The 17,189-nt window shown below is 51.1% G+C and overlaps 1 protein-coding gene across 2 annotated transcripts; it reads right to left on the bottom strand.

The window, feature by feature from the left end:
• Positions 1–4,305: 4,305 nt before the first annotated feature.
• UBE2B (ubiquitin conjugating enzyme E2 B) lies at positions 4,306–16,285 on the bottom strand. Of its 2 annotated transcripts, none has more exons than XM_029051431.2 (6): positions 16,193–16,285; positions 12,616–12,696; positions 10,442–10,467; positions 7,516–7,605; positions 6,247–6,335; positions 4,306–4,889 (listed from the first exon to the last, which is right to left on the bottom strand). In XM_029051431.2, exons 1-6 carry the CDS (start codon positions 16,234–16,236, stop codon positions 4,761–4,763), a joined length of 459 nt encoding a protein of 152 aa, XP_028907264.1. In that variant the 5' UTR covers positions 16,237–16,285; the 3' UTR covers positions 4,306–4,760. The 2 variants fall into 2 exon arrangements, with proteins under 2 accessions (XP_028907264.1, XP_028907265.1); XM_029051432.2 differs by lacking the exon at positions 16,193–16,285 and adding an exon at positions 13,397–13,753.
• Between the last annotated feature and the right edge of the window lie 904 nt (positions 16,286–17,189).

The following is a 17,189-nucleotide window of genomic DNA, read 5'->3' as shown; positions in this document are numbered from 1 at the left end:
AAGTGGCAGAGCCAGGATAGAACCGAGGTCCCTCTGACTCCCAGGACTGTGCTCTGTCCACTAGGCCCTGCCCCTTCTGGAAGAAGGCACCTGGAAACACGAACTGGTTTGGTTCCACAAACAAATAATGAGGCGTAATTATATATTAGGCAGAGATGTTAATCAAATGTGACCTAGTTCCTAAAAGCCTCTTGGAGCAGGAATAAGCAATTTCCAAATTTCATTTTTAATCAATAATCTCTACTTCCTGAGGTGCTTGTTTTCAAGAGTGAACAAATAGAAGCCTCTTGGGGATAGAGCGCCATCTGAATAGCAATCATAGGCTTAAAGCTCACTGTGGACAGGGAATATTTCTAACAACTCTGTTATACTCTCCCGACTCCTTAATACAGTGTTCTGCACACAGTAAGTCTCGATAAATACGTTGATTGATTGATAGACTTAATGAATGGGTCTTAAATCACCACTCACCTTTAGCCTGCAAGCTTCTTGTGGGCAGGGATCGTGGCTACCAATACCAATTAACTCGACTCTAGACTGTAAGCTCGTTGTGGACAGGGAATGTGTCTTATATTGTACTCTCCCAAGTGCTTAGTACGGTGCTTTGCACACAGTAAGCGCTCAATCAATATGACTGAATTAATATTGTATTGCACTCTTCCAAGCACATAGTAAAGTGTCCTGCACACAGTAAATGCTCTATACCATTTGTTGACTGATGATTGATCGATCCAGGCCTCGTCTCCCCCTTCCTTAATCTTCCATCTCCATTTACTACTATTACTAATAATAATAATGGCATTTGTTAAGCGCTTACTATGTGCCAAGCACTGTTCTAAGCATATTTACTAAGTACCAGTGTATTCAGAAAGTAGGCAAACACCCACATATTACATTATGAAAGCCCACCATTATTTCTCCATTGGGGCATCTCTGACTCAAGCCCTATCTTTGGGGAAGTTTTCCCACTCACAAGTAGCATGGGGTTATATGTAGTAAAGTTCCCCCTTCATAATTCTCATTGGCACCACACTATGGCTAATGAGCCCTTAAAGGAAAACTCCAGTAATTACTCTTTCCACTGTGGCTTCATAAATATTTACTGTTTCAGTAATCTGCACTGTGTAAGACTATTTCTGCCCAAAGAGATGGGGAAGGAAGGGGGTCAGAGAGAGAGTAATGATCAATGTGTTTGTCCCAGGGGGAGTTTGAGTTTGAGGAAAAAAATGAGTTCTTGGGGTGAATTAGCCACTGTCTTGAGAATCAGCGTGGCCTAATGTAAAAAGTCCTGGGAGTTGTAGAACCTGGATTCTAATTCTGGTTCTGCCACTTGCCTTCTGCATCGCCTTAGCCAAGTCACTCTACTTCTTTGTGCCTCCATTTCCTCATCTGTAAAATGGGGATTCAATTCCTGTTCTCCCTCCTACTTAGACCGTGAACCCCAAGTGGGTCAGGGACTGTCAGACCTGATTCAATCAGCTCGGCCCCACCCTATGTCACCTCACCTCTCCACACTAATCTCCTTCTACAGCCTAACCTGCACTCTCCACTTACTCACTGTGCCCCGATCTCGTCTACCTCGCCCCCGACCCCTTTCCCACATCCTCCCCCTGGCCTGGGACTCCCTCCCCCTCCATATATGCCAGACCACCACTCTCTCTACCTTCAAAGCATTACTAAGGTCACATCTCCAAGAAGCCTTCCCCAATTAAGTCCTCTTTTCCCCGGCTCATTCTCCATTCTGTATTACCTAAAAGATGCTATTTCTATCTAATAATAATGATAGTACTTGCTAAGCACATAATAATAATAATAATGGCATTTGCTAAGCGCTTACTGTGTGCCAAGCACTGTTCGAAGCGCTAGGGGGGATACAAGGTGATCAGATTGTCCCATATGGGGCTCACAGTCTTAATCCCCATTTTACAGATAAGGTAACTGAGGCCCAGAGAAGTTAAGTGATTTGCCCAAATTCACACAGCTGACAAGTGGTGGAGCCGGGATTAAAACCCATAACCACTGACTCCCAAGCCCGTGCTCTTCCGCCTGAGCCACACTCCTTCTCAGCAGCTTCTCAGCACTGATCTAAGTGCTGGGGTAGGTACAAGTTAATCAGGTTGGACACAGTCCCTGTCCCACAGGAGGCTCACAGTCTTAATCCCCATTTTCCAGATGTGGGAACTGAGGCCCAGAGAACCGAAATGACTCATTCAAAGTCACACAGGAGACACATGGCAGAGTAGCGATCAGAACCCAGGTCCTTCTGACTCCCAGGCCCGGGCTGCAGCCACTAAGCCACCCTGCTTCCTGAATCGACTTGCTTAATGTCACCAGCAGACAAATAGCAGAGGCAGGTTGAGAACCCAGGTCCTTCTGACTGCCAGACCCACGGTCTACCCATTAGACCGCACTGCTTCTGAGAGCCAGGATCATAATGGGGGTAGGGAGACGAAGCATCAATGGGAGGATTGCCAGGAGGGGCTGGAGCTCTTCTGCTCACCCACCCATGCTCAGTAAGTATTACTACTTAAGGAGTTCACATTTTATCACCTAGAAATAACTTAAGAAATACCAAAATTAATCCATTAAATTTCCTAGCCATTCTTGACTGCTCTGTCTTGGATTTTCTGACGGTAGTCATTTTAGGACAGCACTGTTTTCATTCTTCTCCCCTAGAGACAAGACACCGTGACCAGGCTTTTTCTCTGGGAAATTGAAAATTGGGTCTAAATTTAGTTTTCAAAGCAGTTTTCAATAGATTAAGCTACATCAACTCCCATTTCAAGAGATTTACCTTTTCCAAAATGGAGGGCCGCCCGCCCCCGCACACCCAACTCCGGGATTGGCAACAGAAGGAAGGTGCGGCTATTTGAACTCCATTAACCCCTCCAGGAAATGTGGTCACTTCCTTCTTGAGGGCAGTGAAGGCAGCAAGCTTTAGGTGAGCTGACCCATGCTGCCTCGTGCCTCTACCAGGGTGGGAGCCAATCGATCAATTGTGTTTATTGAGCGCTTACGTGTTACTGTGTGCAGAGCATTTGTACTAAGCGGTTGGGTGAATACAATAACAGAATTTGTAGATGTGTTCCCTGCCCACAAAAAGTTTACAGTCTAGTAGGGGAGGCAGATATTAATATAAATTATGGATATGTACATAAGCGCTGTGGGGCTGGGAGGGGGGATGAATAAAGGGAGCAAGTCAGGGTGATGCAGGAGGGAGTGGGAGAAGAGGTAAGGAGGGCTTAGTCACGGAAGGCCTCTTGGAGGAGGTGTGCCTTCAGTAAGGCTTTGAAGATGGAGAAAGTAACTGCCTGACGGATATGAAGAGGGAGGGCGTTCCAGGCCAGAGGCAGGATGTGGACGAGAGGTCAGCGGGGAGATAGACAAGAGTACAATATGATAGAGTTGGCAGACCCACTCTATGCACACAATGAGCTTCTGGTCTACAGGTGGAAGACAGTCGTTAATATAAATAAGTAAATCATGGATTCCCCATCTCCCCTGGCTCCTCTGTAGGTGGAGAAATGTGAACCAGCATCTCTCTCCCGCCAGCCGAGACGTACACCCACCTCGGGCTCTTCCCCGTAAGTTTTCAGGACGTGCTTCTGGTGAAACGGGTGAGGCAGACCACCTACCCCGCTCCCGCCTTATTCGGGAGGCCTGATCCCCTCAGGCCAGGAGCTAGAGTGAGCCAACTTGAATTTGACCTCTTGTCTTGCTCTGCCTCTGGTGAGGATACCAACAGCCACTGAAAGCAGGTGGCCTCAGTGGGCGAGAGAAGCCAGGATGCTGGATAACTCCCAAACTGGACAGGCGGTCCTTGACTAATCCAGACTGGGCAGTTTTCTTTTACTAAGTTGGGTGGGACGAGTAATGCTCAATTATGAATAATGCATATGCAGCACCGGTGACAGGTGAGGAAGGGTCCCTGCTGAAGATCTAAACTAATAGATGATGGTGGTATTTAAGAGCTTACTATGTGCTGAATGTTGTACTAAGCGCTGGGATAGGTACAAGGCAATCAGGTTGGACACAAGTTCCTGTCCCACATGGGGCTCTCAATCTGAGGGGGGAAGGAGAACAGGGATCTTATCCCCATTTTAAAGGTGAGGCAATGGAAGCACAGAGAAGTTACGTGACTTGCCTGAGGACACGGAACAGGCAAGTGGCAGCGCCGGAATTAGAACCCAGGCCTCCTGCCTCCCAGGCCCGTGCTCTTTTCACAAGGCCACAAGGCTTCCCTATGAAACTACAAACCAAAGATTTCCTCCTTTCCCAGTTCAAAAATAAGGGACAAAAAGATAACTCTTTTGCACTGAAGTTATGTATTTAACAGTTTTACATGTAATATTTATATATAAAAAACCTGTAAGTGCTTTTCTCCAATTTAAAAATCTAAAGAATTCAAAAATAAGGCATTCAATATTTGAAAAAAGTACAGATTTACAAAATGTGTATATTCTGTCATGAAAACTCCACACCAACATTATACACTTGGAAAAAAAATACAAACAGGATATATTACAAATTTATGTAGCAATAACTTAGTTCAGACCATGCAATAAAAAGTACATTAATCAAGATACACAAGCTTTTAAAGGTTCTAAAATGAAGGGCGTTTTTTATACTCTTTTTGCAGACTCATTAGGTATGCAAATCCTTAAACCTGTGGCACTTAAAATTTCCGGTGGCCTTCCTTTCTATTGGGAGTTAAATTATGCACAATGACGAGGAGGATGAGCAGAGCGGTCGGCTGTCCATTAAGAGTCATTCCAGCTTTGTTCGACAATAGCTGAAACTCTCTTTTCGTACTCCCGTTTATTTTCCTGATAAAGCTGGGCCGCCTGGCTGTTGGCAGGGCTGTTGGGATTCGGTTCGTCCAGCAGAGACTGAGGAGGAGGAAGAGCATGAGGAGGAGGAGGAGGGAAACAAAGGGCATAGGGTTAAAGTCAAATCTGATTCTGGGCATCCAGGTGGCCCGGAAGACCAAAGGCAGCAGGAAACAGATTCTGGGGAGGGGGACGAGATGGTTTCAGGCCTAAAACTGGCTCCAGTCTGATCGCTCTAGGAATCTGCCTAGAAGCCGAGAGTCAAAGGGGAGGGGAGATGCTCCCTGCTTATGGAATCCAGCCGACCCACTTCAGCTTCAGAAAGCTAGTAATAATCATCATGGTACTTGTTAAGCGCTTGCTGTGTGCCACGCACTGTTCTAAGCGCTGGGTTAGATACAAGTTAATCGGGTTGGACACGGTCCCTGTCCCACATGGGGCTCACTGTCCTAATGCCCGTTTTACAGATGAGGGAACTGAGGCAGAAAAAAGTGAAGTGACTTGCCCAAGGTCACACAGCAGACATGTGGCGGAGCTGGGATTAGAACCCAGGTCCTTCTGACTCCCGGGCTCGTGCTCTCTCCACTAGGCCACGCTGCTTCTGTTCGAGGGGGCCCAGTTGGAAAATCCCGAAGACCCTCTCGCGCTTCGGAAGCCATCTGAATAGAAGGGACAGCCCAGCGCCCCAAGTTTCCACGGCTTGGGAAGGAGCCGATACACTGTTAAAGATACCCCAGCTATAAATAGCCGCGTAAACATTTTAAAGGTTAAACCCTGCTACGGCGTTGATTCTCTTCAGTTTCTCTCACAACAATGTCTTCTGAGCAGTGAGCTAGGAGGAAGCAGGCCAGGGTTTGGAATAGAGCGGGGCAGATGAATTATAACAAAGGGAGGCATTCGATTCTGCCCTATGTGTTTTCCCTCTAGGCCGCTAGGGAAATGGAAAATGTCTTTCCGACGACGAGACTCCGTCTGACTAGAACGCGATGCGGCGTCTGAGACACGGCTGGTGTTTCAGCCGTGCGTGGGGTGTCTGATGCAGGGTAAGTATCAAGCACAAGTGCTGCTTAAGGCAGGGTTTTCACAAAAGGCAACGTCAGCCTTCTAGGACAAATGGAGGTACTGGGAGAGGTTAGGCTGTAGAGGGGCTATTAGCCACTCCCATCCCCTCTCAGTCAGGAGAACCGGCCACCCCCAGTGAACCCGCTTCCCAAAAGAAGCACAGTTGCCTTGCCCGCCACCTTCCCGCCTCCTTAGAAAAACCAGGGAGGCCTCAGCGTTTCCCCGTCACCTTCGGTTGTCCCTCCCGAGCCCGGGAAACCATCTGGTAGCAAGGGATCTGTGCCCACACACTCCACTCAGGGAACCCTCTCCTCGACTCCATTTTGCCGCTGAGGCCGGAAGGATGGTCGCTTACCTGAATCGAAGTTAAAATAGAAGACACGTCATACGTTGGGCTCCAACGGTTCTGGAGGATATCTAAACATATGCTTCCGTCAGCATACACTGTGAACACAGCATTGAAATTGGTTAAGCATTCGACCTCCTCTCTCCGAGTCAAGCTCCTGTGTTCCCGGGGTGGCGGGGGAAGAGGGAGGAGGGCCCTGCTGCCGACGCCAGGTCAGCGGGGCAGCTCTAGAGCTCACAAGTGCCCCTTGACGGGGTGCTCGGGATCCCGCTTTCCCGGGGGTAAGGGGGGTAGGTATCGTGGAGGGGTTCTCCCGTTGCTGTTGCTCTGGCGAGAGAGAGAAACTGAGTCTCAAAGTCTTGTGGCTGCTGAAGGGATTTGCCAGGCAGAGGGGAGAGGGCCCGGCAATCCAGAAGGAGCCAAAAGGAAGTAAGCGGGCAGGGGAAGGTATGGAGGAAAACATGAATTCTGACAGCAGGAGGACGTTGAAGGATAGAAAAGTTATCCTCTGGCTCAAAAGAAACTTTTTGGAATGAATTGCTCTTGAGCTCTCTATTCTTGATTGGGAGAATGGGGAAGGGGTGGAGGAGGGGGAAAGAGAGACAGACACAGGAGACCCTCCCAGGTTAGTCAGCAGCTAAAACTCAAAATAAAAACCTCCTAAAATATGAGCTGATCCCTTCTCCTGAAAGGTAATTAGCTCTGATATTTATCAAATGCTTACTGAGGTAGCCAGTACTGTGCTAAACACTAGGGTAGATAGGAGATAATCAGATCAGGCTGGGAGCTCACAGTCTATGAAAAAAGGAAAAGAAAGGCAGGGCGGAGACTTGAAGTTTAAAACCCAGGAAGTCTTCAAAACGCACTCTTGCACAAGCACGAGAAAAGACTAGGGAACCTCTGCTTTCTTTGGGTTCGTAGCCAGGCTGGTCCCCCTTAGAACTCAGTTGGGATTCCAGACAGAGGTGATGCGGGAAAGAAAGGGCAAAGACTGAGGGTCCCTGGAGCACATCCTTCAATACATCGGGATCCTTGGATCCCAGTTCTCCCTCCTTAGACTGGGAAGCCCCATGTGGGACAAGGACCCTGCATCCACCTCGATAGCTTTCCTTGACCCTAGCGCTTAGTAGTGTTTGCCACGTACTAAGCACTGAGTAGCACCATCATCATCACCACCATTATCACAGTGGCTCCGAGCAGTTCCCCAGAGGATTGAAGAGGGAGGTGGGGTTCGACCTTCCCAGGATTTTCAGAGCCCGTCGAAGAGTTGTTACTTACCATTCGGATGAAACATCTTTGATAAAAACCTAACAGTGGGAGGTTTATTCGGGTACTCTTCGGAGAATTCGATTACTAACTTAAAGGTACCTGAGGGGGAGATTGAAGGAAAAAAGAATAAAAAACTCAACCAAACAATTACTGTGAGATTGGGATCAAATGTTTCAGGTTCAATGGTGTTCACTGGCGGTTTCCCCAACGGAGACCTCTTCTCACCCTCTGCCACAAAGAGAGGCTGGTGGGGTGGGAAGGGAGTTTAAGCTAACCATCGACTTCGATGGGTGCCACAGCCAAATTTTCACAAGACGCCAGCATTCCCACTAGAATCCAACAGCCCACTTCAGATCCTCATTTCCCAAGAGGGTAGGATATTATACGCTTTAAACGCCACCCTTCCTTTCCCATAGCCCTCCACTAGAAGAGGAGGGCACCCAGTTGGATGAAAAGTGGGTGGCCTTCCCCCAGACCCAAACATCGGGAAAGTCATCACGGGGTCAGACCAGTGGTCCATCCGGCCCAGTGTTCTGTTTCCAACAGTGTCAGCAAAGGATCTTTATACTCTATTATTTCCCTAATTCAATTTTACGTCCACCTCCCCCTGTAGAATGTAAGGTACTTACGGCGAGGGATTGTGTCTACCAACTCTATCACGCTGTACGTTCCCAAGCGTTACTTAGTTCAGTGCTCTGCACACAATAAGCGCTCAATAAATACCGCCGATTTACTGATTGAAAGGATGCTTGGCGGAGCAGTGTGATGGACGGCTCTCCGGGACACCCAGCTACCTGATCAGATGAACCATACGCCATCCCTGACTTCACTTTTTTTAATGGTATCTGTTACGTGCTTACTATGTGCCAGACACTGTACTAAGTGCTGGGGTAGATAGCAGATAATCAGGTTGGACGTAGTCCATGTCCCACCTGGGGCTCGTCTTAATCCCCATTTTACAGATGAGGTAACTGAGGCCTGGGGAAGTGAAGTGACTTGCCCAAGGTCACACGGCCCAAATGGCGGAGCTGGATTAGAACCCAGGCCCCATGTCCTCTGACTCCCAGGTCTACACTCTGTCCATTAGGTCATGCTGACTTCCTTCTGCTAACTGATTAGGGCCCTCGTTCTCATGGATTTAATCCAACCACCTACTATGGGACGAGGCTTCCTCTTGTTTGCTTCAAACCTACCACTTTTAACTTCAGTGAGGGTCCCCTGGTCCTCCAGTCAGAAGCCTTGGGGAACAACACGCTTACGCACCGTCCACACCCTTGACGATTCTGGAGATTTCAAACCTGTCCCCTCTCGGCCGACATCGTTCTAGTTTGGAGGGCTCTAATCTTTAGATCGAGCCTCCAGGGGCAGCTGCTCCAGCCTCCGTCCTCCCTCGGCCGGCCTGAGATGGGGTCTCTGCCTTTGTCTCTTCAGAAGATAAACTCCTTGAAGGTAGGCCCAACTCACTTTTGTCCTCTAGACTGTAAGTTCCCTGTGGGTAAGAAACCTATCTACCAAGTCTGTGGTGTTGTATTCTCCCGAGTGCTTAGGACAGTACTCTGTGCACAGTAAGTGCTCAAGAAAATACCACTGATTATCAGCTCTCTCTGCCGTGGCCATGCCGTGTCTGTTCGGAAGAGGTCAGGTTGCGAACAGGGAAGTTGATCGGATGAGCCAGGTGATATGTCAAGGCGGAGATGCTCCTGCAGAATTTTGGGCTCAACAATAGCCCACAGCAAACCAAACTATCACACTGCTCCCAGGGGACGGCTACACCTGAAACAGGTCGACTTAAGAATGCTTGCACCTGGGCAAGTGTCCTGCGGCCATCTTCCATACCATGGACTTCTACAAGCTGCTTTCATCCCTCCCCCGTCCCCAGTGAATAAGCAAACCCACTCTGTAGACTCTCTTTGGAAGCCAGATGACGTTTGCCTTTGCCTCCGCTGAGAGATTAGAAGCTCCTATTGATTGCAGACTGTAAACCCTTTGCCAGATTATGTTACAGGCCTTCCGTTTATGGCACTCTAAAATCTCTAGACTTCCTTGTTGACTTTTTACAATTTGGGATCTTTCCAAGACGCCCAACTCAGACTACCGGCAAATCAGTCCAAGGGCGATATTTCTTCACGCTGGGGGCCCAAGGTGTTGACAAGCCAGTCCAAAGGAAGATAGGAGAAATAGGGAAACAAGGAAAGATGTGTTCTGGACCTCACTCTCTCCTCTCTGCAGCATCATGGGAGAAGCTGGAGATTTCTGACCGTGCTAATGATTTTGGTAGCGTTTTCCCCTTCTATGTCATTTTTTAAATTTTCGCAGTAAGTAGAAAAATGAAAATATCCCCCCTTGCCATCGGGAAGAAAACCCATGTGCTGCCTGAAGATTAACTTGATGAGTCTGGTTGGAGAATAGGAGGAAATTTTACATTCCCCTTGCTCTTTGAGAAAAACACTCCACAGATTCATGTGTGAGGGAGAAATGTTAGCTGCCACTTAGGAGCGCGAAAGGCTATCGCTGAGGAAAAATATTCCCTACCAAGTGCCTGGCAGGATTTGTTTCAAAACAAATTCTCCCCCATGCTGGACCAATATAGACAGCCAAGTAAAGAACATGGCCAGCTTCACGGTGTTTATCTGCGGGACATCTCCAGCCCGTTACCAGGACGGCTAAATATAAACCATTCACGAAATGGCCTCTGCCTCCTAGGCTTACAGTCCGGTCACAAAGGGGGGAGTTGCCAAGAGGGTCTGTTTCACCCAGAACCCGTTCGGGAGAGAGCCTCTGGGGCGTTGTTTTAGTCTTCTCTCGAATCGCCTCGAAACGCTGCCGGCATCAGGGAAAGGTTCTACGCAGGTTGCGTTCAGGGTAAAATGCTCCTCTTTAAACATTCTGTGTGTGCGTTGGGAACGGCGAAGGAAAGAACTGAAGGACCACTTACCATCCTCAAAAGGCGTCCCTTCCGGCCTGCAAGCAAATGGAGACAGCTCCAATTAGAAGTGAGTCCGCTTCTGTTCGGGTGGGGCCAGGGGGAGGCGGGAAGGGCACTCAAGAGTCCAAAATCATAACTGAGCTTGTTGCGAACAGGGAACGTGTCTACCAACTCTGTTGTATTGTCGTTCTCCCAAGTGTTTAGTACGGTTCTCTGCACAGGGCAAGCACTCAAATTTGATTGACTGACAACTGTGGCACAAGGTTGACTCTTCCAGACTTGCAGAAACACGCAAGAGCTTCCTGCACTGGCTTCACTGGAATATGACGGGTGCAGTAATGGTATTTACTGAGCACTCCACTCCGAACAAGGAACTCTACTAAGCCCTGGGAAAAGTCCAGCCCGAAGAAATGATGTTTTCTCAAGGAACTTAGCTCAGCATGTCCGGGGTGGCACCTTGGGTCCCTTCCTATATTAGCCCCAACTTTTCCTTTATCAACCACTTTTTAAAATGATATTTAAGTGCTTCTGCTATGCTGGGGTAATAATAACTGCAGTATTTGTTAAGTGCTTACTATGAGCCAGGCTGGGGTGGAGACAAGCAAATCGGTTCAGACATGGTCCCTGTCCCACACGGGGCTCACGGTCTCAATCCTCACTTTACAGATGAGGAACCTGAGGCACAGAGAAGTGAAGTGACTCGTCCAAGGTCACAAAGCAGACAGGCGGAGGGGCAGAGATTAAAACCCAGGTCCTTTTAAGGCCTAGGCATGTGCTCTATCCACTAGACCATGCTGCTTCTACACAGCCTTCCCGAGAGGCGCCATGGGATTTCATTTCGTATCAGATGCTCAGGAGCAGAGAAGGCCTAAAGGACACACAGCTGTACCATAGGACAGGTTTTCGCTCAACAACTTGGGAGTTAGGGAATTTTCTTCTGCCAACACAAGACTGTTTGGGCTCAGCATGCCACATTAACTTGAAGGTGGCATTGGGACAGGTGAGTTATGAGGTTTCCTTGTCCCGAGGTTCTGCAAGAACACCTCCCTCCACCCTGGCCCCACTCACGTGAGAAACGGGTGAAACTTAAACCCACATTTAAAATTTGGCTTTGCTAGAGGGCTCTGCTGAGAGGGAGAAATTTCCTGATTTCACTTCATCAAGATAATGCCTCTGGAATCCGTCATGAGAAACGGAGGAATTGAGAGATCTGTGCTGATGGGCCTTTCAAAAAAAATGGGCTCCCAAAATTCAGGTTTGTCTACAAAAGTCAAATTGCCTTCTTTTTTCCATTCATACCACTAATATTTCAACAGCCCAGGCTGAGAGAAGGCAGTGTCTACAGCTGCAACAGACCCCCGGGGAAAAATTCAAAGATTTGGATTTGAAAAATCCAAAATGGATAAAACTAGAAGAAAGGACAATGGACTAAACCAGTGCCGGAGGAAATGGAAACAAATTTCAAGGTAAAAATGGATATTGCAGTCTTGAATGTGTTAGGTTTCAATAACCTAAGATGTGTCTGGAAGTGTGAGGACGAAGTACAATTTGTACAATTATTTCTCATGCGGTTTCAAATGGAGTCATTCATTGACAACAGAATTCCACTCTAAACTACGCTGGGCTATGAGGCACTGCATCTGTAGCGACTGCATCTGCAGACATATTTAGACTCTTCCTGGAATGAAGAGCTCTAATCTTCCTGCTTTTAAGCTTTCCTTCAGTTAGCCAGTGGTATCGACTGAGCGCCTTCTGTGTGCTAGGCACTGAACTAAGCGCTTGGGAGAGGACATCACGAGCAAGATCTACGTTTCCAAGCTCACAATCTCTGCCTCCTGGTCCCTGCTGGATTCCAGCCTGGTTCAGTACATGGAACTGTGCTGCTTCCTGCACAGAACCTCAACTCATCCATACATCTTCACTCTGTTTCACACCATTCCCCAATTTTTCTTGGGTGCTTTTCCCCAGTCAGTCACCACTACCACCACGAGGAAATTCACCAAATAAATCCCATCAGAAACCCAACACACACAGAAACGTTCTCACAATCAACCACAGTACGGCCAGGATTCCCCCCAACCCACCCACACCCTCCCATCTATAGCAAGGTACAGCCCTTTGACCTCTTTCTCCAGTTCTAGATCTTGACATGCATAAAAACCCTGCTGCTCCCTTCTACTCACCCAAAGATAACTGCGTTCCACTGCATGATGTTGTTCTCCGACGGCGCACCGCTGACACCCACTGGGGGGTCCTCTTGCAATCTAGGAATTCCAAGTGACAAGACACAGTTCAACCTTCAAAAGCCCGAGGGGTTTGCCATGAGGCGACCCTAAACAGATGTCCTCCAGCTCCAGCCATCTAAGTTTCCCTCGACTTGGAACCAATCAAGACTACCAACCGACAAGACTCAAGATTACGATGGAGGTGTGCGCGGGCCCACCCGCTATCTCCTCCATTTAAAGGAGGGCTCAAGGAAGCAATGTGAGTTCTCCATGACTTCCCTACTCAGTGGACGAACAGTAAAAGTCTTGTGCCCCTCGAGGACTCGACCGGATCAACATGCACTCGAAGATGGACGAGGACAAGTGCCATGCAGTGGGGCAGCACCGGCGCTTGCTGCCGGGCGCCTTCTGGGGCGGGGCAAATGTCGCCTCCGGCCACCAGGCAAGGTGGAAGAGAAAGTCACGAGCGGCCACCACGGCAAATGGAGACAGCGCCGCTCCTCAACCATACCGCGAGTCGCTCGGCTCGATTCACAGGAGGAAGAGGAACTGGCTTCTACTCGGCTCACCACAGAGAAGACACCGCATAGGTCACGTGACAGACAGACAGAGCCTCCACAAGGTGCCTATGTCCCACCTTCCCTTTTCATCTCGTCCCTGTGCTCTGGTTTCAACGAACATAAAAGTCAAGGCTAGAAAGCCCGCGCAGAAACATCCCTGATTTTGGAAAGGAACCTGCCTCACGATCCGGTTCTTGGGCAACCAGCTGCCCCCAAGGGCAGAACCAAGTCTTCTCCGCTCCTACGGTTTCTCGGCCAACTTGCAAATTTAATCTGGCATAGGTGAGCCTCGAGTGGGTCGGGAAGCCATTTCCCCTTTGGCGAACAGAATGACCAAAGCGGTGCGGTGTGACCGTCTCACAGGGAGTCAGATTCTTGCGCGCAGAGATTTGTCTCCTCCATCTACTGCACTCTCCCGAGCGCTGAGTCCTGGGCTCATGCCCAGTGGTAAATTCCGGTCTCTCACTTAAAAGGCATGACAACCCAGTTGTGCGGCAGGGCGCCTGCGAACCCCAAAGGAGGATCCCAGACCCACGTCAAGCTAGAGGACAGCCTTCCGGCCGGTAGTCTCCCAAACGTGGCGGGCCTCCTGTCGGAGGTGAGAACGAGGGGCGTCTCTCTGACCTTGAGGAGTGAAGTCAAAAGTGGGAGTAATGAAGAAACTACTGTTTTCTGCCCCACTTGTGCCCGAGGGTTGCAGCGGGGCAAACAAAACCGAGCGCCTTCAATATACTGAAGTTTCCGTTCGCCTGACGGCAAGTACTTTCGGCTTCGAGACGGTCAACGTCGGGACAGTCGGTCTCCCCTCAAGTCTCGACATATCGCAACCCGAGTCCACTCAGGAGTAAGTCCCGCCGTGATCGGAATGCTACTTTCCACAGTAGTTTCCGAAAATCGACTTCTCGTTACGTTCAAATTCCCAGGCTGCTGCCGACACACCGGTTCCGAGCTTTCGGAAGCACTACGGAGAAGTCGATTTGAATCCCCCAATTAAGCTGGGCCCGGGGCAAGTGAGAGATGGGATGGAACTGAGATCAAACCTGGAAGGTTTCCAGGGCTGGACTACTCAACATGGAGCATCTATCATTTTGAGGGACCAAAATGCATATGCCGGTTTAAAAAGATTGATATTTTACATCTGAGAAGCATCACGGCCTAGTAGAAAGAGTCCGGTCTTGGGAATCAGAGGACCTGGGTTCTAATTCCAGCTCCACCACTTATCTGAGAAGCAGTGTGGCTCAGTGGAAAGCACACGGGCTTGGGAGTCAGAGGTTGTGTGTGGGTTGTAATCCCGGCTCCGCCACTTGTCTGCTGTGTGACCTTGGGCAAGTCACTTCACTTCTCTGTGCCTCAGTTACCTCATCTGTAAAAATGGGGATTTAAAAATGTGAGCCCCATGTGGGACAATCTGATTACCCTGTATCTACCCCAGTGCTTAGAACATAGTAAGCGCTTAACAAATACCATAATTATTATCTGCCATGTAACCTGCCTTAGTTATCGCATCTGTAAAACGGGGATTAAGATTGTGAGCCCCAAAGTCGAACACGGGCTGTGTCCATCCCGATAATCTTGTATGTACCCCGGCGCTTAGTACGGTGACTGGCACCTAGTAAGCACCTGAACGCCACAAGAGATTTTACGAGCAAAATCCAGAATTAGCAATACCGATAATACATTACGTCTATTATTTCGCTATTGTCTGAAAAAGGCCTAGTCAGCGTGCAGTTTCCAAGCGAGAGGAGCTGCCGTGAACAGGGAGGCCCTGCAAACCTGAATCCTGACGGTAAATTCCCTTCGCTGCGAGAATCACCGGCTCAATCAGAGAACTCTGCTTTAAAAAACCTAAAGGGGTCTCCAGTCAGAGAAGGGTCGAGTTTCGACCCACTGCAATCACCGCGAGTAGTTTGAAGGCTGACTTAAGAGGGAAGGGGGAGGGCGGAGATTTCGGTCCCGAAACTGAGTTGGGGTTTGGGGTTCAACTAGGTGAGTGGCTTCAAAATGGGCAAGTTTTCCCGGGCCTTGGAAGTGCTTCTCTTAAAACGAGGCCAACGAAAGGGGAAAGCTAGGTTCGGCAGGCCGGTCCGGCACCTCCAGGTGTCAGCAAAAGGTAAACACAAACCTTGGGAGGTGGCAATCTCCCCCTCTCCCCCCTCGCTGAACCCCGACAACGCCCCCCTAAAAGGGGGGAGGACGAAAGATGGCGGCTCAGTGGCAAGAGCCCGGGCTGGGGAGTCAGAGGTCGTGGGTTCTAATCCCGACTCCGCCGCTTGTCAGCTGGAGGACTTGGGGTGGGTCACTTCCCCTCTCTGAGGCTCAGTTCCCTCATCTGGAAAATGGGGATTCAATCTATGAGCCCCACGTGGGACAACCTGATCACCTTGTATCGCCCCCCCCCCCCCCCAGCGCTCAGAACAGTGCCTGACACGTAGTAAGCGCTTACCAAACGGCATCGTTATTAGGTGGGGGCGGGGGGGGGGGGCGCGTCCGTCCCGATCCTCGGCCCCCGAGGAGGCTCCGGGGGCAGCGGAGTCGTTCCAGCCTATTTGCGGAGCGCTTCGGCACTGTACTGAGCGCTTGGGAGAGTCCGGCAGAGCAGCCAGAAAGAGTGAGAAGCCGGGCCCGGAAGGAGGTGGCAGTGTGTAGGGGCTGCGGCCCGGGGCAGCTCCGGGGCACATCCTGCGGGGTGGGGGGACGGACGGGGGGGACCCTCCCCCATTTCCCGGGGGGGGGGGCTGAGGAATTGTGACCTCCTTCTTGATGGGATGGGGGGGGCAGCGTCCTCCTTCCCCGCCCCCACCCGGGCAGAGCCTGGGGGGGGGGGGAGAGCGGAAACCCTCCCCCCCCCCGGTGGGCGGCTCTCTGCTCCCGCGCCGGGTCTGCAAGGGCTCAGTGGGACAGTGGGGTGCGGGGGCGCCCTGGGCGGCCGGCCGGCCCTCCCCCTTGCCCCGCGCTGAGGTCCGGGGGACAGTTACCTCTTGAAGTCCCGCATCAGCCTCCTCCTGGCCGGGGTAGACATGATCCCCCCGCCGCCGCCCCGCGCTCCGTCTGAGAGAAAAGAGTCCCGCTCCCCCCCTCCCCCGGCCCGGCCCGGCCCGTCCCGGCCCGCCCCCGAGGCTCCGCGGAGGATGACTCCGCCTTCCTGCGGCCACCGCCCCCGGCTCTGCACAAACAAGGCCGCACCGACTGCTCCCTCCGCCAACGCCGCTGCCGCCGCCGCCGCCGCGTCGGAGATCCCTCCGCCCGCCGACCCAACCACCGCGTCACGGCCGGGGGGGGGACGACGACGAGACTCCGCCTTCCGCCTCCCTCAAACCCGGCCGGCTCCTGAGCCCCTCTCCTCGCCCGCCCCGACGCGCCCCTCGAGGGACCCCTGAGCATCGTTCTCGGTTGGGCTGCCTTTGGGGATGCGCCCCCGCAGAGAACACCCCGTCGGGGTTCCCCCTCCTCCCTTTTGGATTGGTCCGGGCGCAGGCGCTAGCCCGGCGCCCGACATTTCTCGCCAGAGGGCGGGGGCGGGGGGGGGGGGGGGAAAGTGAGTGACGTAAGACCACGTGACCCCCTCCGCCTCTGTCAACAATCCACCTCCCTAAGGGAGGGGCCGAGCCACGTGACCCCGTGACGCAGGCAAGCCGGGTCACGTGGCGGGGCGGCCCCCAGTTGAGGTCGCCTCCCTGGTGGTCGACCTCGAGCTGCCTCTCTTCCGGGCCTGTTCATCTCCCTCCCGACACACCCCGGCGGAGGGAAACGAGGATTCGAGATCCTTTTCTAATTGAAATCCTTTAGGGGGCTCTTGCAACGAAGCTGCAAAACTCAGCTCTTCCAGGAAGCCGGCCCCGCCGCACCCCTCTGGCCAAGCGATTCATTGGTTCGAGGGGCTGTACTGAGCGCTTACTGTACGCGGGGCACTGTACTGGGTGCTTGGCAAGTGATTGTCCCTTCTGTGTCTGCTGGGTGACCTTGAACAAGTCA

Source organism: Ornithorhynchus anatinus, chromosome X1 (assembly GCF_004115215.2).
Source record: "Ornithorhynchus anatinus isolate Pmale09 chromosome X1, mOrnAna1.pri.v4, whole genome shotgun sequence".
Classification (NCBI taxonomy): domain Eukaryota; kingdom Metazoa; phylum Chordata; class Mammalia; order Monotremata; family Ornithorhynchidae; genus Ornithorhynchus; species Ornithorhynchus anatinus.
The sequence above is the reverse complement of the archived record's forward strand: the minus strand, read 5'-3'. Positions and strand labels throughout refer to the sequence as shown.